The 24,779-nt window shown below is 40.8% G+C and overlaps 5 protein-coding genes across 8 annotated transcripts in view; 3 read left to right on the top strand and 2 right to left on the bottom strand.

Annotated features, from left to right (window-relative positions):
* The first annotated feature begins 374 nt into the window (after positions 1–374).
* Positions 375–13,825, top strand: LOC309710902 (prostaglandin G/H synthase 1-like). Its single transcript, XM_082540759.1, has 11 exons — positions 375–622; positions 723–806; positions 6,112–6,228; positions 7,733–7,873; positions 7,968–8,111; positions 8,579–8,760; positions 9,011–9,094; positions 10,245–10,491; positions 11,127–11,413; positions 11,768–11,915; positions 12,614–13,825. Exons 1-11 carry the CDS (start codon positions 616–618, stop codon positions 12,973–12,975), a joined length of 1,803 nt encoding a protein of 600 aa, XP_082396885.1. The 5' UTR covers positions 375–615; the 3' UTR covers positions 12,976–13,825.
* Positions 13,826–14,349: 524 nt separating this feature from the next.
* pdcl (phosducin-like) lies at positions 14,350–17,309 on the top strand. The gene is made up of 4 exons (XM_082539154.1): positions 14,350–14,467; positions 15,268–15,455; positions 15,713–15,894; positions 16,305–17,309. Exons 2-4 carry the CDS (start codon positions 15,281–15,283, stop codon positions 16,866–16,868), a joined length of 921 nt encoding a protein of 306 aa, XP_082395280.1. The 5' UTR covers positions 14,350–14,467; positions 15,268–15,280; the 3' UTR covers positions 16,869–17,309.
* A 616-nt stretch (positions 17,310–17,925) lies between these two features.
* Positions 17,926–20,192, bottom strand: LOC309711525 (uncharacterized protein). The gene is made up of 3 exons (XM_082541911.1): positions 19,752–20,192; positions 19,086–19,154; positions 17,926–18,896 (listed from the first exon to the last, which is right to left on the bottom strand). The coding sequence occupies exons 1-3, from the start codon at positions 19,930–19,932 to the stop codon at positions 18,745–18,747; spliced, it is 402 nt and encodes a 133-aa protein (XP_082398037.1). The 5' UTR covers positions 19,933–20,192; the 3' UTR covers positions 17,926–18,744.
* Positions 20,193–20,719: 527 nt separating this feature from the next.
* Positions 20,720–22,723, bottom strand: rpl28 (ribosomal protein L28). Of its 4 annotated transcripts, none has more exons than XM_082541822.1 (5): positions 22,675–22,723; positions 22,114–22,201; positions 21,482–21,605; positions 20,964–21,082; positions 20,720–20,858 (listed from the first exon to the last, which is right to left on the bottom strand). In XM_082541822.1, exons 2-5 carry the CDS (start codon positions 22,192–22,194, stop codon positions 20,769–20,771), a joined length of 414 nt encoding a protein of 137 aa, XP_082397948.1. In that variant the 5' UTR covers positions 22,195–22,201; positions 22,675–22,723; the 3' UTR covers positions 20,720–20,768. The 4 variants fall into 4 exon arrangements, with proteins under 4 accessions (XP_082397948.1, XP_082397947.1, XP_082397946.1 ...); XM_082541821.1 differs by having other exon boundaries at positions 22,644–22,688; XM_082541820.1 differs by having other exon boundaries at positions 22,592–22,682.
* A 230-nt stretch (positions 22,724–22,953) lies between these two features.
* LOC309711859 (uncharacterized protein) overlaps positions 22,954–24,779 on the top strand; it is a 4,552-nt gene continuing 2,726 nt past the window's right edge. Inside the window, exons 1-3 of the mRNA XM_082542372.1 lie at positions 22,954–23,371; positions 23,504–23,618; positions 24,757–24,779. The exon at positions 24,757–24,779 is cut by the window's right edge and continues 87 nt beyond it. Coding sequence (XP_082398498.1) covers positions 23,281–23,371; positions 23,504–23,618; positions 24,757–24,779 — 229 coding nt within the window. The 5' untranslated portion in view covers positions 22,954–23,280. The remainder of the gene's footprint in view (positions 23,372–23,503; positions 23,619–24,756) is intronic.

Genomic DNA, 24,779 nt, shown 5'->3' with positions numbered 1-24,779 from the left:
GAGGCAGGATGTAAAAAGCACCTGCCAAGAAACCAGTTGGAAAAGTTTATTGTTCTTCTCAGTGCAGGGGAAGTGTCCTTATTAGTGTGCCATGTTAGTCCAGACTGAAATATCTCCACAACATTTTGTGTCTTTTTTATGGAAATGCAATGGGTGATGTTTTATTACGTTATACCCAGAAAAAAATGAACCAATATTAAAGACATTAAATTGAAACGATTACAGCGTCTAAAACTATTTAGCTCCATGATTTACAAGGCTTTACAATCTTAGAAGACCTTAAAACAGTGAACATGGCAATAGAAAGTTAGGCAGTATTTAGGAAGTAGGGCCACTGATCACCAGCAGTAGGCGGTAAAGAGCGGGGAAACCCGCACTTGGCTCCAAGTCACCGTCGCTCTTTCTCTCCCCTCTCCGGGGGCCATAAAGGCGCAGTGCAGCTTGGCTGTGCTCACACACAGGAGTAACCTGTTGGATAGCTGGTTTTGCTTCTCTTTCACGCTGACCCAACACCCGGATCGTCTCCATACTCCTGATCCTGTGTTTACCTGCAAAATCTGGATCCCTGCACCTTCCCACCCGTTATATGAGTTGGTATGAAAAACTCCTGCTGGAATGAGAGGTAAGTAGAGATCGAGCCTTTTACGTAGAGGTGCTGCTCGGTGATTTGATGTTTCAGCTGCTGGACACGAAACTGACTGACTTTTAATCATGTGGGGAAGCCTCTGTCCTAGGATCAGCCTGTGCGCTTTTGTTGCTGCTGCGGGAGCCTGCGTGTCGGGGTGATGACGTTACCTCGAGCACAGGTAGGTAAAGAGGACTGGTGGGGTTTGATGCTCTGACTTATAGCATTACCTGTTATTTGGAACATTTGCTGCTTTAATAACTGCAAAGTCTGCAGCAAGAAACACACGCAGCCTGTGTTTTGACTAACACTGGTTGATATCAGGGCTTTTTTCTGAGTGATGTGAGTGAAGCTGCCAGCAGCTACACATTCGTTTAACCCCGATAATAAAGACAGGCACTGGTACAGTAACATGACATCATCCGCTGGAAGACTAAGGAAAAGATTATTCGCGAGTAAGGAGGCCTGCTGTTGGAACTCCTTTTAATTTAAATTCAAGTGCAGGCTGAGTATTTCTTAATGTTTTTCTATATAAGGTAGGATTTCAACACTGAGCACGGGATCATTTGTCAAAGTGCTTGGATATACGTTTTGAAGACCCTTGAGGAGACCAGGCATTTCCTGCCTGGCCCATGTGGGCACTTTTTCCATCTCTCATGTCTTACACACGTAATGCAGCATGATCAGCTCTAACTTATTTCTCATGCCGACTCCACCTTTTGAGCACCGCCCTTTTCAGAATGACATTTTTTCAGGATGACATATTTACGCTCATTGTCTCCAACGGAAGACTCGCGCACAGAGATTTATGTCTAGTCACAGGAGAAAACTTTCTCCATAGACTAACTCACTCCTGGTGATTTATGTCTACATTGAATTTAATAGTGCTTTTTGGAAGGTCTATGCAAGATAAAAGATGTGTGTGAGAGATTTGAGAACGAGAGAGATTTGAACTTCTTCTGACCTCTCAGGCAGTGTGTATGCAGTTTACACAGCTGTCAGATGTAGTTACACATTTGTTAAGTGTGGAGGATCGAGGCCAGGAGGTGGCTTGGAGAGACATGAATCCACATGTGCACGAGGAAGTGTTCCATGCCGCACTGTTTTTACTCAGAAGAGCTTGGATGTGTTGTTTATCTTGCAGTTCCAATAAAATGCATAAATGAAACCCTGTACCAAGAACTGATCTAAAGAGTTATGTAATTGTGGTTATCAGTGTATGGATCTTGGAGAGAAAGAATGCCTGGCCGGCCTTATCTGTCATCATAATGTAAATTAACAGGATTTACTCTCACCCGGAACTTGCATGCAGAAACTTGCGCGTCAGTAGTTTAGACGCCATCCCCCACCAACACCCACCTCCCCCACCAGCACCACCCACCTCCTCCTCCTCACTCTGCTTCTCTGTGTGTGTCCGAGAACAAAGGTCTTTTCATGCGGATGGTTTTTCCCACACTGGTTTATTAAACTTGTAAAGAAGTGTACGATTATCTTTTATTTGAAACCTTGGATAACTAAGGGTCTTGCAAATGCGTGTAAAAAGAAGAATAATTTATATAGGGACTATATAACACAGGGAACTAAGAATGCGGAAATGAAATATAAAGTTTATAAAAATAAGTTGGTATTAATATTGAGGAAAGCCAAGAAAGACTATTATAATAAACTTTTTCAGGGAAAACAAGAATAATATTGAGGGCATTTGGAATATTTTTAAAGAAGTATTGGGTAACAAGAACACACCCTCAGATCGGTGTATTTATTTTATTAAGAATAATCAAGTTGTCGATAATAAGACTGAAGTAGCAAACGAATTTAATTCCTTTTTTGTAAATGTTGGACCTACTTTAGCAAATTTAATTAGAAAAAATGACGACCCAGAATATGAAGTTTGGAAAGGAGAAAGTAGAGTGGTTAATTCTATATTCTTAGCTGATATTACCATAAAAGAAAAAGTAGCAATTGTAGAAAATTTTAGAAATAAAAAATCTACTGACTGTGATGGTATAGACATGGTTATAATTAAAAAGACTTTAGACTGTATAAGTATTCCTCTATGCTATATTTTTAATCTCTCGTTATAATCAGGAGTATTTCCTGATCGAATGAAAGTGGCAAAAGTGATACCCTTATATAAATCAGGAGATAAGCATAGTTTTAACAACTATAGGCCAGTGTCTCTTAATTTTGTCACAGTTTTCAAAAGTGCTTGAAAAACTTTTTGCGCAAGACTTGATAGTTTTATTGAAAAAACCAACTAATAAATGAAAATCAATTTGGATTTTGTAAAAATAGATCAACGGCATTAGCATTGTTGACTTTCATTGAAAATATTTCATCTGCAACCCATAATAATAAATACACAGTTGGGGTATTCGTTGATTTAAAAAAAAGCTTTTGACACGTTACAACATTTTATTTTGATTTCTAAATTGTATAATTATGGTGTGAGAGGTGTGGCATTGACTTGGTTAAGGAGTTATTTAGAAAATATGTACATTATCTCGGCAATACCTCTGAAAGATTGAAGATTGTATGTGGGGTTCCTCAAGGTTCTATTTTAGGACCTAAACTTTTTAATTTATATATTAATGATATCTGTGAAGTATCAAAAAGGTTACATTTTATTTTATTTGCAGATGACACAAATTTTTATTGCTCTGGAGAGAATTTGAAAGATTTGGTTGAAATTATGACTTCTGAGATGTTAAGATTTAAAAAATGGTTTGATGTAAATAAATTATCTTTGAATCTGACAAAAACGAAATTCATGATATATGGCAATCGTGTAAAGGAGGAAGAAGTCATTATGTCCATTAATGCAGAATTGATTGAAAGAGTTACTGAATTTCGCTTTTTGGGTGTAATAGATGAAAATTTGACGTGGAAATCACATATTGAGTATATTAGAAAGAAGATGGTTAAAAACATTTATATTTTGGGAAATGTAAAAGATTTATTAGACCAAAAAACAATGCGCATTTTATATTTCTCATTGTTTTTCAATACTTTAGTTACTGTGTCGAAGTTTGGGGAAATACATATGAGAATACTATAAAACCTCTAAACTTATTACAGAAGAAAGTGATACGAATGATTCATAACGTTAAATATAGAGAACATACAAATAAATTATTTATAAAATCAAAATTATTAAAATTAGGAGATTTAGTGAAACTATAGACACTATTAATTATGTTTAAGGCTAAAAGTAATATTTTGCCTTCTAAGTTACAAAGAGTATTTTTAACGTGTTCGGGGGGAGAAGATAGCAGAAGGAAATTTTATTTTAAGCATCAGCTAGCTAGGACTACACAAAGATTAATGAGTCCAACGGTTAGGGGTATACAACTGTGGAACTCTCTTCATTATAATTTAAAGAGTTGTATAAATTTACATTGTTTTAAAAAGTGTTACATGTCTAAAACGATAACTCAATATGAAGAATGTGAATGAAATTGGAGTAAAAGGATCCATTATTTTTTGTTTCATTTATTTTATTTACTTATCTTTTCTCCTTGTTACTATGTGGAGTGGTATATTCTGATTGTAAATTTGTTGTTTGGTTTGAGTTAGGACTGGAAATAAGTGTTAATGTTAGTTTGTTCCTTGACTTTTGGTGCCCACTTGCAATATAAGTTGGATTGTAGATAGGGGGCAGGGTTTAATAAGAATATATTCTTCTGCCTGCTCCTTTTCACACATGGTTGCAGTGCTTTACTGACAGAAAGTGTAGTTGGTTTGTTTGAAAGAACTAACTGTGGAAACTGTTGACCAAGTGTGAAATAAATAAATAAATGAAAATGAAAATTATCTGTTATCATAGGAATCCTTTCTAATGGAGCACATTATGCACTCTTTGGGTAGATGGGAAGAAACCAAAGGAAAAGCCGCTGCTGGCTGTTAAAAACGATGCAGGTTTAACAAACTTGTACACGGGCTTCACATTTAACACCCTCCATTTATCTCATATATAAGTCTATGAGTTGTATGATTGGTTGATTAAGAATTGATTTCTGATTGCAAGGGGACAAGCAATAAGTACTTTAAATGTTAAAAGTAATGTTAAATCAAAACAGAATCTTGTGTATAAAAAGCAGCTGGTTGTGGTGGCTCTGGCCAAACTGAGTGTCAGCCGTGAAACAGAAAGCTCTGAAACTGAGTTCTTCCCAGGAAATTCACGCAAGGGGTCACTAGAGGCTGTAATCCAGACTATGTGTGGAAAATAGTTTACCATCAAACTGCATGTGCCAGCTTCATTTTACTACAAAGGAGTTTAATAAGAACAGCTAAGCATCCATGGTACAATCAACTGTCCATGTACACACACCTGCCAGGGAAGAACAGAACAGAACAACTCAGCTGTCTATTAGCCAAAGTACGAATGAGCATATTTCCCAAAGGTCAAACTTGCATGTTAAAGAAGTACAAGAATCACTTTGAGAGCACAAACCTCCACCAGGGCAGCTGACTCTCTATTTACTTTTAATTTCATTCATTCTGATTTCTTTGTTCTTTTTTAACATATGGTTACTAACATATGTTAGTAGGTAATGGATAATAGATAATGATTTATAAATAACTGGACATGAGAAACTTGTATATTTCTGAGTGAAAAGACAGCTCATTCTCCTTCTCTTGAACTTTCTTTAAATATCTAAATGTAAAAGTGAGATCTGAGGTCAAATGTGACAAAATGTTTGAATAAAAACTGTAATAATCCTCATATACATCATTCCCAACGCGTTGCCTATATGTGGTCAATATAAACAATGGCAGTAAGAAATTGTTAACATGAGCGCGCTCTACACATTTACAAAGTTTTATCAGAACTCATTTAAGACTTCTTTTATCCAAAACTCAAAACGCTACCAAAAGCACAACCTCCTCGGCGGAGGTAACAGTGTAACGCTTTATGTTATCGAGTAAAATGTGCAATAGTACTCCAACAATAAACTTAGTACCCAGTTATGTGGGTCTTCTCCAGAATGCTTTCCTGAGCAACGATTAGTGCTGTATAGAGCAAATTTCCAAGACTGTCACATTTATGTTGATGTGACACCTGGTGCCTTTTTTCTCACATTGTGTCAGTGATTAATACAAAATTCCTGTAAAGAACAAAAGTTGCGCTTGGAGCAAGAACTTGTTCACCTTGCCTAATCTGCAGAGGTATTTTTTAAATAAAAGCATGTTTCCAGTAGTGCAGTCTAAGATTCCATCTGTCTCTGATTTCATGTCTGGCTCTAAGGCTTTCTTTTATTCTTTTCCTTTTCTTTGCGTGGGCATTTTCAAATAGCGGTCTGAACTTGCTCGAAGGCAGATGGTTTTGCATGGAATACCACAGGAAGTGCCGGTGCCGCTTCAATATTTGATCTCTCTTTCAGTTTATTTCCATGCCACCGCTTCATATATAATCGGCCTACCTGACGTTCAAGTATTTCCAAATGATCTTCACATGAGTTTTCTTTTCTCTTTATTTTCCACAGTCAATCCATGCTGTTCCTTCCCCTGTCAGCACTGGGGTGTGTGCGTCCGGTATGGTCAGGACAAGTATGAGTGTGACTGTACTCGTACCGGCTACTACGGAGAAAACTGCACAGTCCGTAAGTCCGTTTTCCTCTGTGAGAGTGGTGCTCATATCCTCTTTTATTGCTGTACCTTTTAGGAATTTCAACTATTTAACTTAACATAAAACCAAAGGGTTTTGAAAAAAAAAATGGTTTAATTTCATAGCCCCAGGCTGTCAGCGTTAAAACGTCTGTCTAGACAAGTATTTGGGAAAATTGAAGGAGCGTGGGGAAGTGCCAAGAAGAGAGCAGCTGGATTAACAAAGAACCCTCACATGCTGTAGTTCCCAGTCATTTGTTATGTATTTGGCAGACATTCGCACACTGAGTGTAATAACAGTTAATCACTGCTTTGATTGTACATGGAAAGAAAAAGACAATAGGAGCAGGAGTAGGAAAGAAAAGGAAGGAAAGGAGTATTGGACAGGAAAAGGAGTTACATGTAGACCAATGTTTTCACTTGTTGTGTAACGCAGAATAGACACACATATTGCTCATGTAGCTCCAAAGAAAATATTATGACGTCTTTATGGAGCTACCAGCCAAGTGAAAGGAACAGTTTCACATTTTTGGGAATTACACTCTTTCTTTTTTCAGGGTTTTTTGTAACAAGTAGGAATATATAGGAATATGATACACCAATACTTATTTGTCCTGTTAATAATACACTTTTGATAAAATCAGAAGCCTGTGGTATGACACAAAAACTTGTATTGTCCTGCTTTCTCCAGCTTGTGTTAAGCCTTTTTCACAATGTGTTCAGTTTGTTATCGTTTAAAGGTAAATGGACTGTACTATACTCTACCACACATTCACACTCTGATGGATGCATCGGAAAATAACTTGGGGTTAGTATCCTGCCCAACAATATTTGGCAGACTGGAGCAGCCGGAGATCGAACCTTCAACCTTCAGATTAGCCATTTGTATGTGAAGTCCCATTCTGAAGCCTTGAGATGAGCATTTTACTCATCATATGTCATATAATTATTCTTAGGCTTGGGTTAACCTGATAGAGTAGCAAAAACGAGCCAAACCCCAGTAATTTGTGCTGCTTCTGTACTTTAATGCTACCGCAACCCTACTTTGGTGCATAGTGTGGATTTGATTACATCTACAAATCCGTAGTGGATGTAATCAAAATCAAAGTCATTAACCCTAGATTTTTGGTGGAGTAGCCCTAAAACCACATAATAAGATTCTCATGTTGATGTTTTGGTTTAAACATAAGCACATTTTTAAGGTGTTACAGCAAAACCAGCTGACGCAGTAAACTTGGAGTTTTTGGGGCCCCGAGGGAGGCCGATAATGAGACAGAACTGCCATTATATTTCACGTCATTCAGTAATCCACCGACTCCAGAGGTGTGGGTGGCAATTCAGAAGTCTTGATCCTGGTTTTAAAAGCAAGACCATGCCTGCCAAGTGTTCTGCTCCATAATGACATAACGACTTTGTTATTTAGAGTAGATTTCCAGATCCCCAGTTGCCATGACTTCCAGTAATAACAAGACCGTGTCTCGTGATGTTCTGCCATTCCAGCCGAGCTTTGGACCCGAGTGCGTCAGTTTTTCAGGCCCAACCCAGGTGTGGTGCACTACATTCTCACCCACTTCCACTGGCTCTGGGACATCATCAACCACACTTTCCTGCGGGACGTCCTCATGCGGCTGGTGTTAACAGGTCCAGAGTCAGCAAACTTATTGTAGAGAAATTCATTCTGGATGTTTTTTACACGTTCTGTGTATCTAATACATCTGTTTTTTTGTACCAACAGTGAGGTCAAACTTAATTCCCAGCCCTCCAACCTTCAACTCCAAGTATGACTACCTCAGCTGGGAATCCTACTATAATCTGAGCTACTATACTCGACTTCTGCCTCCGGTGCCAAAGGACTGTCCCACACCTTTGGGGGTGAAAGGTTAGCTTCCAAGGAGCCACATTTTGTAATTAGGGGAGTGTGATAGAAATTGAATACCAAATCGACACCCAACAAGCGGACTGAAACATGACTCAACATGAATCAAACTTTGCTAGTCATGGTTTAGAATCCCTTGTTATTTTTGTTATACTGCCCCCAAGAGGCCAGTGTCTGCTATTGCTCATTTAAATGTGCTTTGTCAAATGATGGTTGATGATTCTGTTGATTAAGAGTATAAATTTAAACATCTGACAACAAATGCTCACATAGTTCCAAATTTAAATCCACATTTTTATGCAAAGAGTGTAGTTTAAGGATTGCTTTTATCCATATCTTGACCTTGGACTGCGCAGAAGTGCAGTTTAACATGTCAGCTGTGTCAGAGCTTCAGTATTATGGCTTGAGTCGGGTGTATCTGTGTTTTTCCCCCCCGGTATGGTGCGTGATGCTGTGGTGTTTCTCTTCAGGCAAGGCTGGGCTACCTGACCCTGAGGTGTTGGTTGAGAGGCTTCTGAAGAGAAGGACGTTCCGACCCGATCCCCAGCGCACCAGCCTCATGTTCGCCTTCTTCGCGCAGCACTTCACCCACCAGTTCTTTAAGACCTTCAATCGCATGGGCCTCGGCTTCACTAAGGCTGTCGGCCACGGGGTCAGTCCATCCTGATCTTTGGTGTGCAGCACATTAGCTTTATTAAGGAGTTAGTGTTATATACATAGCATAAGAGCAGAGGGAAACTTCTAGTCTTGATTCTGTCTTTTTGTTAAATTTCAGCAGTATAATTTACATTATGAAGCTGGAGGTTGGTGGAAGTTGGAGGGTAACTCCAGATGAAGTAGCAGCGGCTTTTTACAATTACACCTCTGATGCTTTTTTTCGTTCTCTCCTGCAACTCAAACAGGTGGACGCAGGACACATTTATGGAGACAGCCTGGATCGTCAGCTAAACCTCAGGCTTCTCAAAGATGGAAAGCTGAAATATCAGGTAAAGTCATTTGCAGACTTATATCTGACTGCTTTATTAGGGACGCCTGTTCAACTGCCCCTTAAGTGATCTAATCAGCCAATCACATAGCTGCAATCACTGCTTGCAGACATCCGACATCGTGATAATCGACTTCAGCCTGCTTTCATTTCAGCCCGTTGTGTGGCAGGGCTCATCAGCAGATGTCAGAGAAGTGGAGTAGCTTGCATCCAATCAGTGGTGCTGCTCGATAAAAACCCTCCGAGCTCAATTGCACTGTACTGATTGTACTGATTACACACACCACGGTTAGCTGAAGTTCTCTCCTTGTTTCCCTCATTTAAGATAAATATGTTTTTAAGTGGAATTTGTGTGCATCTCCTTTTGTGTTCAACCCGGTTTGTAACAACATGTTGAACTGCTGAAGTTCAAAGAGAGCATCAGGGTGGGGGCAAAAGGTGGTGTAAGTCATTTTGAACGTGGCGTGGTTGTTTGTTTTGGATGCCTGCAGTTCGTGTGGGCTCACCAAAATTGAGTAATAGAAGAGTGCTCAATTTCAGAGCAAGGCTTTGTGAAAACATGGACAGATCCTGGCTTGTATCGACGGCTGCTGCTGGTGTGAGGGATATTTTTCTTGGCAAACTTTGGGCCACTTAGAACCAACTGAGCATCATTTCAACACCACAGCCTACCTGAGTATTGTTGCTGTGTATGTTCATCCCTTTATCACCTCAGGCTTTTCAGGCACTGGCACCTAGGCTGTGGAACTCTCTGCCGTTGTCTTTACGCTGTCTAGACTCTACTGACTCCTTTAAAAAGCAGCTGAAGACATTTTTATACAAACGGGCTTTTAACTAATTTAATTAATTTTAACTTGTATGTCTGATCTTACTGTAAAGCACTTTGTGATTTTTATCTGTGAAATGTGCTATATAAATAAATTTTACTTACTTACTTACTTACTTACCCATCTTCTGTTGGTTCTATTGGTCCAACCTGGTACTAGCAGGGTGTAGTTAATGAAGCAGCCAGTGAGTGTACATGTTGATTTAGAAGCGCAACTGTCAGTTCTGCAGTTCTTTTTAAAATGAAATACTTGATCTTCATTAACATTGTGAATTACAGATGACAGTGACTTGTATCATCATTCTTTCTTTTTCTGTCCGGTCAGTTAATTGATGGAGAGATGTACCCTCCCAGTGTCGCTGATGCATCTGTTAGAATGAGCTACCCTCCCGGAGTCCCCGCTGAGGCTCAGATGGCTATCGGTCAGGAAGTCTATGGACTTCTCCCTGGTTTGGGAATGTACGCCACGCTGTGGCTGAGGGAGCACAACCGAGTCTGTGATATATTGAAAGCGGAGCATCCCACCTGGGACGATGAGCAGCTTTTCCAGACCACACGGCTCATTATTATCGGTGAGTTAGACACAGTTCAAAAGGAACAGTGAGCCTGGCATTGCAGACTTCAAGTGTTTAGTGCAAGTGGCTAGGACATGTGACAGTTCACTGCTTTTTCTAATAACAAGTTAACTAGTTTAAATAAAATTTAGCAAAACATGTTGGATTTTATACTAAATTTGGTTTAAAAATGACTTCTTTTTTTTTCTTTTTTGAAAGTTTGAGCCAGACTTGCTCCTTACCAGCATCTGCGAGGTGTAGTGGTTAATACGTTTGCCTTACACAGGAAAGAGCCTCAGTTTGATGTCGGGAACAGACTCAAACCCAGCCTCAAGTGGGTCATAAGATGGTGTACTTCTAGTACTGGTCTCAAGTCAAGATAAATGTGAATGTTGCATCAGGAATAACATCTGGCATAAAATCTGTGCCTAATTGAAAAACATCTGCTGTGGTGATCATTTGGGGAAATAACAAGCAGTCTTTTGCCTTAAGCAACCACTGAATTCCGCACAGGTGTAGCCAGAGCCTGTTCTTTACACTAAACTATTGCATTTAATTATGTATTGTTTTTTTGGTAAACTTTGTTTGTTTAACTTGAGGTCGAGCCACTGTCTGCTTGGTGCATTTTTCTTTAATCCCTTTGCTTCTCGAAGGCGAGACCATACGAATCGTGATAGAAGATTACGTGCAGCACCTCAGCGGATACCTGCTTCAACTCAAGTTCGATCCCACCCTGCTGTTCGGCTCTCCCTTCCAGTACGGCAACCGTATCGCTCTGGAGTTCAGCCAGCTCTACCACTGGCACCCTTTGATGCCCGACAGCTTCTTAATAAATGGGGACGAGCTGTCATACGAACAGTTTCTCTTCAACACGTCTGTTCTGACGCACTACGGCGTGGAGGCCCTCGTGGATTCCTTCTCCAGGCAAATTGTTGGGCAGGTAGCAAACGGCACATGTTGTGTAATTGTAACACACAGTTATGGTGCATTTTTACAAGTTAGAGTTGTTTGGACGTCTGTGTTTTATAACTCGCTTTGTAACCATCAGCAACTGAAGTGTTGCACAATTCAGTGATCCATGTTTAAGGATTTCTGGCAGTCACACAAAGTTTTCCTGTTTTGCTTTATCATACTCTGCGAGTGATCGCACGCTGACAGCTTGTTTTCGTACTGATAAGCTGAGGCTTGTGCAGACTTCTGCAGTAAGCCACTTTGTACCTAACTTCTCACAGGATGTCTTTTGACTGAGGTCACTCCATATTGGTTACTTACTTCTCCCACCGTTGACCCACAGATTGGCGGTGGGCACAACATCAATGCGATGGTCACCAAAGTAGCCGTTGGGACCATCAAGGAGTCCCGTGAACTTCGCCTCCAGTCTTTCAACCAGTACAGGAAGCGCTTTAACCTCACGCCATACACGTCATTCAGGGAATTCACCGGTAAGGCAAATGATTCTGTGTCTAGCTCACATGGCACAAATTTTAGAAGTCCACGCAAACAGCTGGACGGACACTCCTGGAATTAATGGCATCTGCTCTCTTTTTGGAGCAATTTTTAAAGCACTGGTTTTGTCAAAGTTATTTTCTTCCCACTGCTGTCCTCTGAAGGGTAGCGAGGGGATGCATTTGCATCAGAATCTCTATTTACATGTCACGAACTCCACTGAGTGTCCACCTTAAACAGTCATGTGCCGATTTACATCATGCAGCTCCCTGACATAGAGAGATTTTCAAAGAGCTTACAACTCCAGTGACTCCGTGATGAAGATGGAGAAAGACTGTGATAGTTCATAAAGCCTGAAAATCCACGAAAGAGGTGTTTTAAGCCATAGTCAGTGAATTCAGTAGCTGCTGATTGGACCCCTTGAAGAAGCAGCAGTAGGCCTACAAAATAAAATCAAAGCCGGGGGAAGGCTTCATCACCTGGTCATGAAATTTCACAGCAGTGTGTCTCACTCTATTGGAGGAGCTCTGTAGAAAACCTCCCTGTCAAAACTAATGTGCTGAACTGATCTGCCAGCCTTACAGCAGTATTGGTTTAAAACCTGCAAATATTATCTGTAAAAATCTGTACTGTAATGATGTCGATGACCTGCTTCATAAACATCCTATTTGACATATTTGGTCACTTTTTGCAGATAATGAGGAGATAGCACGAGACCTCGAAGAGCTCTACGATGACATTGACGCACTGGAATTTTACCCCGGCTTGTTGTTGGAGAAAACACGAGCGGGGGCCATATTTGGAGAAAGCATGGTGGAGATGGGTGCCCCCTTCTCCCTTAAAGGCCTCCTGGGAAACCCTATATGCTCTCCGGAATACTGGAAGCCCAGCACCTTTGGAGGAAAGGTGGGCTTTGAAATAGTAAACTCTGCCACACTCAAGAAGCTGGTGTGTCAAAACACCAGAACGTGTCCTTACGTGTCATTTAGAGTACCAGCAGAAGAGAAGCAAGAACACGGGCGAGAAGGTGACAGAGCGCAGACTGATGAGCTATAACCTTTGCAGACATCAGAAGGTTGTTTTGTTTTTATAAGATCATTATATGAAGGTAAAAGAGGCGGCTGCTAAATAAAACAATTTTAAAAAATTAGTGTTACAGATGTTTGCTTGGAAAACATCAGTAATGCTTGCTTGAACAGCACTGGAGAGTCACACAGGAATCAAGAGCTCAGAATGAAATCAAATATGCCTTTTCCTTTATTTTGCTCACTGTCTCATACACTTGAACACAAATACATGAGGAATAAACATGTTTTTTTGTCAATAAAACTTGTGTCCGAAGACTGAAATGATCACAATACCTGTTCGCACTGTCCATCAGTAAACGTTTGTACTGTCTGCAGAATTATTTTGAAAGATCTCATTGCAGCTCAGCATAAAGACTGAAATAAAACTGCCCATTCATTCAAACGTACTCAGGCTTCAACATTATTTACGACCCAATGATCATTATCTCTCATGACTGTTTGTACCCCACCCACATTACTCACCCACTGCATCTCATAAAACCAGTGTATTCTTTGGCTTAAAGTTGAACACCAATGATAGCTGATGAGAGAGACCTGCCCAGTGCTATGTAACTGCAAGTTTTCTTTTTTTCTTTCTTTCTTTTCTTTTTTTTTAATAACCAGGGTGCACAGCGTGGTTTAAAATACACATATAACTAAATTGCCCTTGCTTCATAGTTTAAAACATGTGTTCTTGCTACATGCACTTCTGCATACATACATATGGGATTATATATGTCCGGAAAAACCACATATACAGTCTGTATGTACCTGCTATTAGTCTTTTCAGATGATTTGCATTGTGTAATCGTTTATATAAACATGGGAATGCAAACCCGTATCTTTTCACTGATTTCAGACAGCTTTTGTGAAAAATATTTAAAAGGAAGAAGGAATGATAAAGTCAAAATATTTAGCTTGGCACTGATTGTAGAAGCCATAGCAGCACTCTTTATGCCCTCTAGTGGTGAAATAGGGAGTTGCATAGTTTATCTTCCAGCAACTTCCCGCACCTCATGTGTTGTCTTTAGGCGCCCTCGGTAAAGTCCAAACTCACAATAAAGTCAAAACTAAATATTACAGTGTCACCACAGTGGGTTGACATATTAGTTTGGATGGAAACAGTATCATAACTAACTATTTAGAAAGCAGTTCGGATCTTCTACTGCTTGATTACGTCATTTTTAAGCTTATAAGTAAATTAAATACTCGCGTGCTGCAATTGTTTGCAAAGCTATAGAAAGTAAAATTGTTTCGTTACAATTATCGGAGAGGTGAGTTTCAGTGTGTCTACATAACAGACAGGATGCAGTTTAAACTGGCTGCAGTTTCGACTTCATTCCGATTCTCTTTACCCACGAATCATTATTAAGACACGTCAGTGAACCCTGAAGGCATCACGTTTGTGTGGAAGAGCGGCTTGAGGCGGCTGAACTAGTGGATTAAGCTCGGGCAGCCAGCGAGTCGGTTATTAAATTGAGGTAAGAAGCCGGGTGGTTACAAGTAGTGGATGTATTGTGTCGTTTTAATGCAATATATGATGTAGGAGTCGGCTTCGTTTTAACACAATCTCGGGTAATGGCTGCCGCGGACTCCCAGGAAGTCAGCATAGGAGAAGTAGCTAACCCACGTAGCTAATGCTAACCACCTTACTTTCTACAAACACCCAGCCCACCAGCTGTTCGGCCCGCGTCCTTCTTACATAAACAAGCTAATTGGATTGTCGCCATTTTCTTTTCAGTACGGCACATGTACTGAAACAACAGCAATAGTGAATGTAAATGGTTGAGCTATCTGTCTCAACATCGGCAGAGGCTCTCAGATCAACTCTCGTTAGCTGTTATCTTCGCTGTCAGCTGCTGTGCTGGGACAATAATAAAGCAGCACAGTCCCGATTCATGCCTCATATTGTGTATGCTGTCATAAGTAAGAGGGCAGTGTGAGGAATGTCTCTCTCCCCGTCTGCCCATCTGTACACACCGGCTCTCTTACTTACGGATCGGTGCATCACAAAAGGCCTCTTAGCTTAAGTTTAATAAACTGGCACACTTACTCTAAGCTATGTATAGTGTGTGGCCCACTTTATGTACATAAGCCTTTTCTAGCTGTGTTTATCTGTCTGGATTATACAGCACTATACTGGACTATTAAGCAATGAACGCGTTTTTTATCCGATTTATCCAGATTTTTATCAGTGAGGTTAGAAGTCTTTAATATCTCGGAGTCGTTGTATTGTGTGCTTATTATTCATTATTAAACTAGTTCATACTGCTTCCCACAGGCGAGCCGTCATCATGACTACTCTGGATGACAAGATCCTGGGAGAGAAGCTGCAGTATTACTACAGCAGCAGTGAGGATGAAGGCAGCGACAATGATGATGAGGATGGGGAGAACAAGACCATTAGGGATGCTGAAGTCACGGAACCCGAGATAGACTACAGCGCAGATGGAAGTGCTGTGAACACAGGTTGTACAAACAGATGTAGTGCATTCACAGGAAAGAAAAAAAAATTGATCCCTTGTCACAAGGCAGCAGCCCAAATGACATCTAAATAAATTATCTGGTTATTTTTGACAAATAAAAATGTCAGAAACTTTTTTTTTTAAAAATCCTTGGAGCTTCCCTCATTTTTAAGCCATCCTTGTGTTTGACTTTAATCGATCTTTCATCTGTGTCATAAGAATATAGAGTGTGTTATGGTAACAGTGGCTGTTCTGTGTCAGGGCCCAAGGGTGTGATCAATGACTGGAGGAAGTACAAGCAGCTTGAGGTGGAGCAGAAACAAGAGCAGAAGAAGGAGATGGAAAGACTGATCAAGAAGCTGTCGATGACATGCCGCTCTAACCTTGACCAGGAAAAGGACCAAGAGAAACAGAAGGCACTTCAGGAAAAAATCCAAGGCAAAGTAAGTAAATCAGACTAACAGAAGACACATGAAAGACCTCTGAAAACCCTCGTTTAGCTCAGACCTATTGTTGCTGATCAGTGGCATCCCTCCTGGGGTGAATGTAGGCAAAGAGCTGATTATCAAGGACAGCGTGAACATGGTAAAACAAAAAAACTTCTATTTTCTAGACTCTGCACCATTGATTGTATTTGTGGATGGAACAAACAACATACATCATATACTCAATAGGCTCAAGGTGCTTTTTCTTTTTTTCTTTAATGAATAAAACTCGGTCTAGTTTATTCCAGTTTTTGTCCATAGTCCACTCTCTCCTGGCTGTAGATTCATATTCAAAGAATACAAAGAAGTGTGAATTGTGTTGCACACACTCGTCTGATTTTGTGTGTTCATTCCTGTCTGCTTCACAGATGACCATGCAGGAGTACAACATGCTTCAGGAAGAAGAGGATGATGAAGAATTCCTCCAGCATTACCGCATGCAGCGCATCGAAGAGATGCGGCGCCAGCTGTGCCGCGGCAAGCGTTTTGAGCAGGTCTACGAGCTAAACAGTGGGGAGGAGTTCTTAGAGGCTTTAGACAAAGAGGACAAAAGCACCCTGGTCATGATCCACATCTACGAGCCGGACGTCCCGGGCTGCGAGGCCATGAGCGGCAGCCTGATGTGTCTAGCTCAGGAATACCCGCTGGTCAAGTTCTGCAGCGTGCGCAGCTCAGCCATCAGCACCAGCGCACTGTTCAGAGACAGCGCTCTGCCTGCTCTGCTCGTTTACAAAGCCGGGGACCTGATCGGCAACTTTGTGCGGCTCACAGATCAGCTCGGGGAAGACTTCTTTGCCGTAGACCTGGAGGCCCTGCTGCGGGAGTACGGCTTGCTGCCCGAAAAACCTCCCGTCATCCCAAAGATGGTTCGCAACGGAGCCATCATACAGAGCACTGTGAGCGACGAGGACTCTGACCTTGATATAGACTAGAGCCATAGCTTCTAACATGTATGATATGCTTGGGAAAACTGTGTACACAGATGTGGCCCCTCTGTAGCAACAGAGCGAGCCTTGACTGACACCTCACCACTCACGCAGCCACACACAACCAGCATTAAAGCAGAACCAAAAGTGAGTGCAGACACCACAACTTAGTGCATTTCATCCTATCATTCCATAGTAAATATGAGTTATTTGATGAGTGTAAATATCATTATCAGAGGGTTTCAGAATACTGTAGATGTTTTACGTTTTGTTTGAGCTGACAACTTTACCTATTTATTGTGTTAAACCACATTGCCGTGTATTCATGTGCTTCACTGTGTAGAATAGAAAACCTTTGGGCCAAACTAACTATTAGTTAATTTTCTAACTTTTATATGTGCTCCACCATATCAAATAGTCAGGACAATAAAGTGTAAAGTGTTTGGACTTGGTATTTTGTTGTCTTTTTATTTGCTGGAATCTGTGTAAAGTTTAAACTGCATCATCAACATTATTCAGTTTAATTCAGTTGTACTTTTGTAGTGCCAAAATCTGCCTTTATATTGTAAGTTAAAGACCCTGCAATGTTAGAAGGACAAGCCCCAACAAGCAGTTATGAGCGATCACTTGGTGACAGTGGGAAGGAAAAACTCCCTTTCAACAGGAAGAAACCTCCAGGCTCAGGTTGAATCAGCCATCTGCTGCAAGTGGGTGAGGGGAGGGAGACGGGATGAAAGAAACACTGTGGAAGAGGGCCAGAGGTTAGTAAAAACTAACGATTAGAGGTGAGTGAAGAAGAAACACTCATTGCATCATGGGAGGTCTTTAAGATAAGATGGGACCTGATTATTCAGGATGTTTTATGTGAGGAATTTAAATTCGATGTGCTTTCTTTTATAAAAAGAAGGGGTGGCACTAAAAGTGTCCTGAACTAAATGAATTCTAAAAGTCCTCTATCAAGCTTGTGATGGAGCAGAACTTGCAAAGAGGTAAACAAACTATTTTATTTTTTAAAAACAGGTAATCAGGTGATTGCAATAATAATTACCAATGTGCTGGTGATATTTACATATTGCGTAAAAGAAAAGTGCCTGGAGGCGTTTCAAGATGACTGCCAAGTGGTTCAACTGAAGAACGACTTTGGCTGCTTTAACATTTTATTGTTTTTAAAACAGGAACTGGTGAACAACGTAAAGCGTTGGGGTAGAAGTGTTTAAGGTGAAAACACCTGAGTGATAACTAGTGTTGTTGAAACTGGAGGGCCAAGAGTGCCAAAATGAATTAAATAAGTAAATAAATAATAAATTACACATTTCAGTAATTAACTATTTCAAATTGGAAATAATCTATTACATCTTTTCAAATAAATTCATTGATATTTCAGTAATTATTTCTATTTCATTACTTAGTTTTTTTTAAATTGGAAAGAATTATTGTTTCATTTTATAGCAGGTAAAGTGGCTTTAGCTGTACTCAGGCAAACAAAAAATTAGCAGTTAGCTTTATTTTTCAGTAAAGTTCACAGCATTTCCATTTAGAGTTACAAAAACCAACTTTCTGAGTTCAGCTTAGTTATAAACATTTATTGTATTTCATTAATACAATAAATGGCTAAAAAGTAAGGCAACTCCCTGTGTTTAACCTGCTCTCAGTCTGCTTTCTACACCCACATGAACTTTTCGCTCCAGTGAATCCTCCCCAGAGGTGATTTGTACACAGGATTGACAGGTCAACTCTTCAAATCTTGTCGGCTCAATAATTCCTCTGAACAGGAAGAGCGGTGGCATCGACACTCGCTGTTCAACCATATTAAATTGCACAATACAGCCTGCAGCGGCCATGAGGAGTTGACTCAACTTTTCTGACATCAGACCGCTGCAGCCTACAGGCATCTCATCATTATCAGCAGCAGCTGCAGCAGCATCAGCAGGCGTATGAGGTGTGCTCCGTGTCCGTGGAGAGGAGCTGCTGAGCCATGCAGGCCATGCCCACAAAAGGTGTTTTCCAGCAGGAGGTGGGTTTCTGCACTGATACCTGCCAGGAAAGGAGAAATTCTGTCACACTTTGTCAGCTGGGGTGTGCATTAGGCAGCTGGTTTATCCCAAAATGCAACTCATTAACCCTCTGCTGTCCACACAGCCATGAAATCAATGCAAACTAATGCAGTGAGCACAGCTCTGTGAAGTCACGGGAGTAGTTTCAGCCAGCTGCAGACATACACACCATGTTCTGACCATTCGTCCCACAGATGCTGGACATCTTCATCATGATGTTCATGGTGATGATCTGGGTCTGTATCAAAAACAGAGAATTGCTCTGTTAATATCTTTTATTCTGCGAACAGCACAGACTATATGAAAAAAAAAGCAAAACATCCTGCATCCTAATCGAGCCCTGAAGTGCTAATGTGTATGCAGAGAGTGCACGAGTTAACACAAAGAGCCGGGAGAGGATTAAAACATACAGAACATGAGGAGTAAATGAAAGGGGAAAAGCCGTTTTGACCTTGGACGCCAACATTTCATCCCCATACACTGTCTCAAAATCAGCTTCTGTGCAATTGTCTCTCATTTCAGCTCAAAGATGTTGTTTTTGTGTACAAGAATATGTGCAGTGAAAAATGGAGTAGGAGACACTAAAGATATAAAAAAAGTCTTTCGTAACAAAGAAAAGGATCAGAATTAAACACACAAACGTGAAGATTTTATTTCCCATTTGAATTATTTTCTTGCACTATGGATTTTTCATTTAAAGAACATAAATTCCTCAAAGGAACGTTTTATTATTTCATCTTAACCATCATCGTTTTGAGTTATTTTTTATTAAAAACCAAAACCAAGCTCAGCCTGCCCACCTGTATTTACAGATAACATAAAGAGGACTCTGTACCATTTGAGTGAAGCCACAGCATCCGTTTGAGCTCTCTGAGGGCCTTGGTGAGGTTCTCCAGCTGGTCATGGAGGTGGATGTTCTCCTCTATCAGCGCATGGATCGTATCCTGCAGTTCAAAACCCTGACTTTCCAGCACCAGCAGCGTCAGGGTTACCAGCAAAAGCCTTAGTGTCCTCATAGCGACTGCAGCACAAAGCTTCTGTCACATCTTCACAGTAACCCAGCGATCCTTGTCACAGGTGAAGACAGGAATAAATGGTCGGTGCAGATATTGTCAGCTTAAACACGGCAGGGGTGGGGGTGACAATGGTTCTTTCTTTCCAAAGCCATGGGTGGAAAGCTGCCAGTGGGCTGCTTTTAAATCAATCCAATGTTTCCGTATCACTAAGTGCAGTAGCAGAAGCAGATTGCTTCAGTGTGATCGTCCTCAAATACAAATACGATCTATGATAACAACGGATCATCAGGGGAGGGAGTTCGGGAGGAGGTACTCCCTATTCATTAACATACAAAACACTGGAAACAAATTTCAATCTAAAAATCACAATTGTAGCTTTTAAGTAAACTCTCAGTAGCAGCAGCATCTAAAGCTAAAGCCTGTCATGTATGGGCAGAAACTTGGATAATCAGTCTTACTCGCCCATTTTCCACTTACTGCCACATTTGTAGTTGTGACAAAACTAATGGCCGTCACAAGGAAACTGCACACCTGTCAAAAGTAACATGTAACTTTTTTTTCCTGCTTCCATACATCTACACAGCTCATCAGGACTGTTTTCGGACTCGTGGAAGTGAATTATCACTTGAGAAAAAACAAATTATTGTGGGGAAGAAAAACATCCATTTATGTGCATCAATTCCTCAGACACAAACACTGCTTTAAAAATATAACCACATCGGATACCTGCGCAGATCACTGATCTAAAGAAGCTCATGCTCAAAATTGAAGACTCAGGACACTGTAGTGTTTTTTCCAAACAAAAACCCTTTTATTTATTTATCATGTGAATGAGTTTATGCGGTCTTGGCAGCCCTGGTGCGCTTCTTTTTGACCACAACAGGCTTCTGGCTCTTCAGGATAGCGCTGGCACGACGCAGGGCAGCCTGGGGAAACAAATGAGACGTAAATGTTGTTCTTAAACTTTGACACAAACAAAAATGCCAGCTATTTAAAGTTTCAGCCTCCCCAAAACCACAGATTAAGCTCACCATACGCAGGTCCTTCCTGTATTTGTTCTTGCGAATGATGTGCCTCAAGCTGTTGAGGGTGGCACGGGAATTCTTGTTGATGGTGACCTTGACGTAGGAGTTGGCAGGTTTGTTCTGGCCTGTGCATCAAGAGAACAAAATGAGCATCCAATGTATCCAATGATCCAAAAATATGGATTTTCCAAGAAGAAAACCACATTTCTGTATACTGTGATATACACAATATGCAGAATCTAATACTTCTGCAGTTGTCATCCTTGTCATATCTCACTGTACAACACAAAATAATGTATCTAGTTATAAATTTTAACAACTTCCTTCCCCCCCCCCCCCATTAATGGAAATTCATTAGGCATCCATAGATGACATAAACGTTGCTGCTACCTGATGCATAAGGAGCATTTGAAATATTTGTGTTCAAATACTCCTTAAAGTTACTGAAGAGAGGATCGTTTGTCCAGTCTGAGTCTGGACAATACTATTACTCAAACGTTAATGAACCAGCATTACTCATTTACCTGCACGCTTCTTCAGCACTACGACGACACCCTTGCCGTCGGCTGCAGGCTGCACACCTACAGTCTTCTTGTGCACCAACCCATTGAAGCGGAAAGAGTTCCTGGCCTTCAGGTTGTTGGGCTCCTGTCACAAAACAAAGACATTCAGATCACTGGCATGCATTTATTTAATTATCTTGCCTGATCCTGCTGTTAGGCTAGGGAGGTAATGTGGTATATTTTAATAAACATTACCAGAACATTTAAAAATCTCAACAATTTGATCTTCAGCAATATAAATATTTACGGATGCTAGCCAACTAGCATTTCCAGTGCCACCTTCAACTAATCTCACATCTTTAGCCAGAATTATGTCACAAACACAGATACAGTCCAAGCCTATGTGGCATATCCTGTCAGCTCAGCTAATATGCAATTCTCAAACACTAACAGCAGATTGTCTTGCAATGTTTTGTTAGTATGTTAAGGTAATGTACAAAGCCTGGGATCCGTGTTTTAAGTCTAAGTTATTTGTGTCCCTACCATACCACACTGTACATCACTGCTCAAACCCAGTTTCAGTACTAAAGCAAACTTTCTGGGTGCGTAATCGCACGTTTGGTCAGGTTCTTCAGAGCAGGTTTTGTACTCACAGTGCTGTAGGTCTGTCCGTTCCTCTTGATGAGGAAGCTGGAGCAGTTCCTGATGACCATCCACTGCAAATGGGACGACATGGTGAACCTGTGTAAAAGAGGGAAAGTTTTTTCTTGAAAATCTGGAAGACGAAAAACCCTGACAGGCGTCTAACATGTTTGCATGCATTTTCTGACATTAGCTAAACGTGTTAGCTTAGCGTCACAACTTGAACGGACTAACACGGGAAACGATGAGACGGCGAACATCTAATATAGCGAACCGTAGACTTTACTATTCTGTTAGGACTGTACAGAAAACACAGAGAGCTGCGGTTGCTAGCATTAGCGCCACTGTTCAGGCCGGGGAACCGAAGGAGCACGATGAGGCCTAACCAGAGCGAGGTGCTTACAAGATTAATCTTTCCATTTCTACATACAACAGGGACATTTATTGTCGCACAAGGTGTATAACAACAAACATAAGAATAATACCTACATTTATTAACACAAAAACAACTAGGGAAAGAAAACAAATGTACTTTAATCACCAGCTTTTAGCCACCGAAGCGACCACGTTACCTTTTAGCGGAGGAAAGGACCGGAGAGAGCGGAAACCGCTTTACGGAACCTCTCGCTGAGATTCTTACGCACACCCATCTACCTTTTTAAATTGCATTTTGGGACAAAAGCCATATTTTATTGAATTATATGACATATAGCTAATAATTAATATATATATATGTACATTTTATTAACGCATTTGATGCTGTATTGAATACTGAATGTAATTTTGTTTAGTACTAGTTATTTATAGAAAGAGCGGAGGAATACGTTCAGCGTAGTAAGTATGTCCACGTCATTAATGTGCGCCTGGTGTTTACAGGCACCCGCCTGAAATTTTACACATAATAATCAGCTGTTTTAACGCCAAACCGATTAGTGTTATGTTAGCTCCAAACTCGAGCCAACGAGGAGCAAAGGCAGGGCGAATAAGAGAGCGATTGTAGACAAAATCGCAACTTCTGGACGCCGATTTTGATTTATTTCGTGGATGTTTTCGTTATGCTGCTGTGATTGAAAGATGTGAACAAGAAATGTATCTGAGGTCAAAACCTGATAAGTTAAAGGTCACGGCCTGCTCTAGCATGGCAGGTAAAGTCAGGGTCTTGTGATGAAGAGTCAAACATGGAAGAAGAAGAAGATCTGGAGACACTTGGGGAGCAGCTGTACTCTCTGATTTCCTCCAAACACAAAGAGGATGCTGGAAAACTCACAGGTTAGGGGACCTGCGTACCTCAGTTTTTGTTTAATGACATTATATATATATATATGTTTTTGTCGTTTTGTTTTAATACTTGCAAGTGAAGCTGTAACTTGGCCCTGAAGTCTAGCTTGATCTGTGTTACAGGCATGTTACTGGAGCTGCCAGGTCCTGTGTTGACTCAGATGTTGCAGGATGATGCCATGCTGACCGCAGCTGTGGAGAAAGCCCTGAGAGCCCTGCAGGTGGCACAGGAACCCAGGTACAGAAATGGCCAGTAGTTTTAGAGTGTTATTTTTAAAAAGAAAATAATTTGTAAGTTACACTATATGGACAAAAGTACTGAGTACTGCCATTCAGTCACCTTTAGAAACTTTTGTGAAAGAATGGGTCATTCTAAAGGGATCACTGAAGTTGATTGTGGTGCTGTAATAGTATGTCGCTATTGCAAAAGGTCAGTTTGTAATATTTTTCCCTCTCTAGATCGACTGTAAATAGTGTTATTGCAAAGCGGAGCAAAGCCACAACATTGAGCGGTAATGCAAACAGGGCATAAAAAGTGCCAATGCTCTGCAGAACCCCAAACCTCCTTTCACATTAACATCAGCATAAAACCTGTGCAACAGGAGCTTTCTGGTATGAGTTTCCATGACTGAGCTGCTCCTGTAGGTGTAATGTGGCTTCTGGTCAGCCCAGTTTTTTGTCCATTTTGTGTATGTGTCAGATTTTTAAGCATGACATTGTTATGAGTCAAAGGTCCAAATGGGAGTAAAATGATCCCAGGTGAGGAATAAGAGGAGATGACAAGGCTGGACTTTTCAAGGGGGACAAAGGCCAGAATAACACAAAAAAACTTAAATAGAAAATTACCAGCATCCACAGAAAAGAGACACCACAAGCAAAAATGGCAGTTCACCTCTATAGGCCTTGGCTTAGGTTAATGGTAAACCCCAAACCAGGGGTGGGCAACTCCAGGCCTCAAGGACCGGTGTCCCTGCAGGTTTTAGGTTTTTTGAACCTAACACAGCTGATTTAATTGGCTAAATTAGCTCCTCAACATGTCCTGAAGTTCTTCAGAGGCCTGGTAACGAACTAATCATGTGATTCAGGTGTGTTGACCCAAGGTGAGATCTAAAACCTGCAGGGACACCGGCCCTCGAGGCCTGGAATTGCTCACCCCTGCCCTAAACACCTGGTGAATTAAATCTGTATCATAAGACCTGACAAAGACAGTTTCAAAACAAGATGTGCCGGCACTCCTAAGAGGCATTGTGACCTTTCTTTCTTTTACATAGGCCACAGGAGAGCTTTACCTTTGGAGTAAATAACAGTAACACACATGGGATTTATCTGAATGTCAAAACATTTCAGCGAGTGTATTCTCATGTCTTTCTTTACAGTCAGGTATGTAAGGATGAGGATG

This window comes from Aulonocara stuartgranti, assembly GCF_965226115.1.
Source record: "Aulonocara stuartgranti genome assembly, chromosome: 7".
NCBI classification, from domain to species: Eukaryota; Metazoa; Chordata; class Actinopteri; order Cichliformes; family Cichlidae; genus Aulonocara; species Aulonocara stuartgranti.
This window is presented reverse-complemented; position numbering and strand designations above follow the sequence as displayed.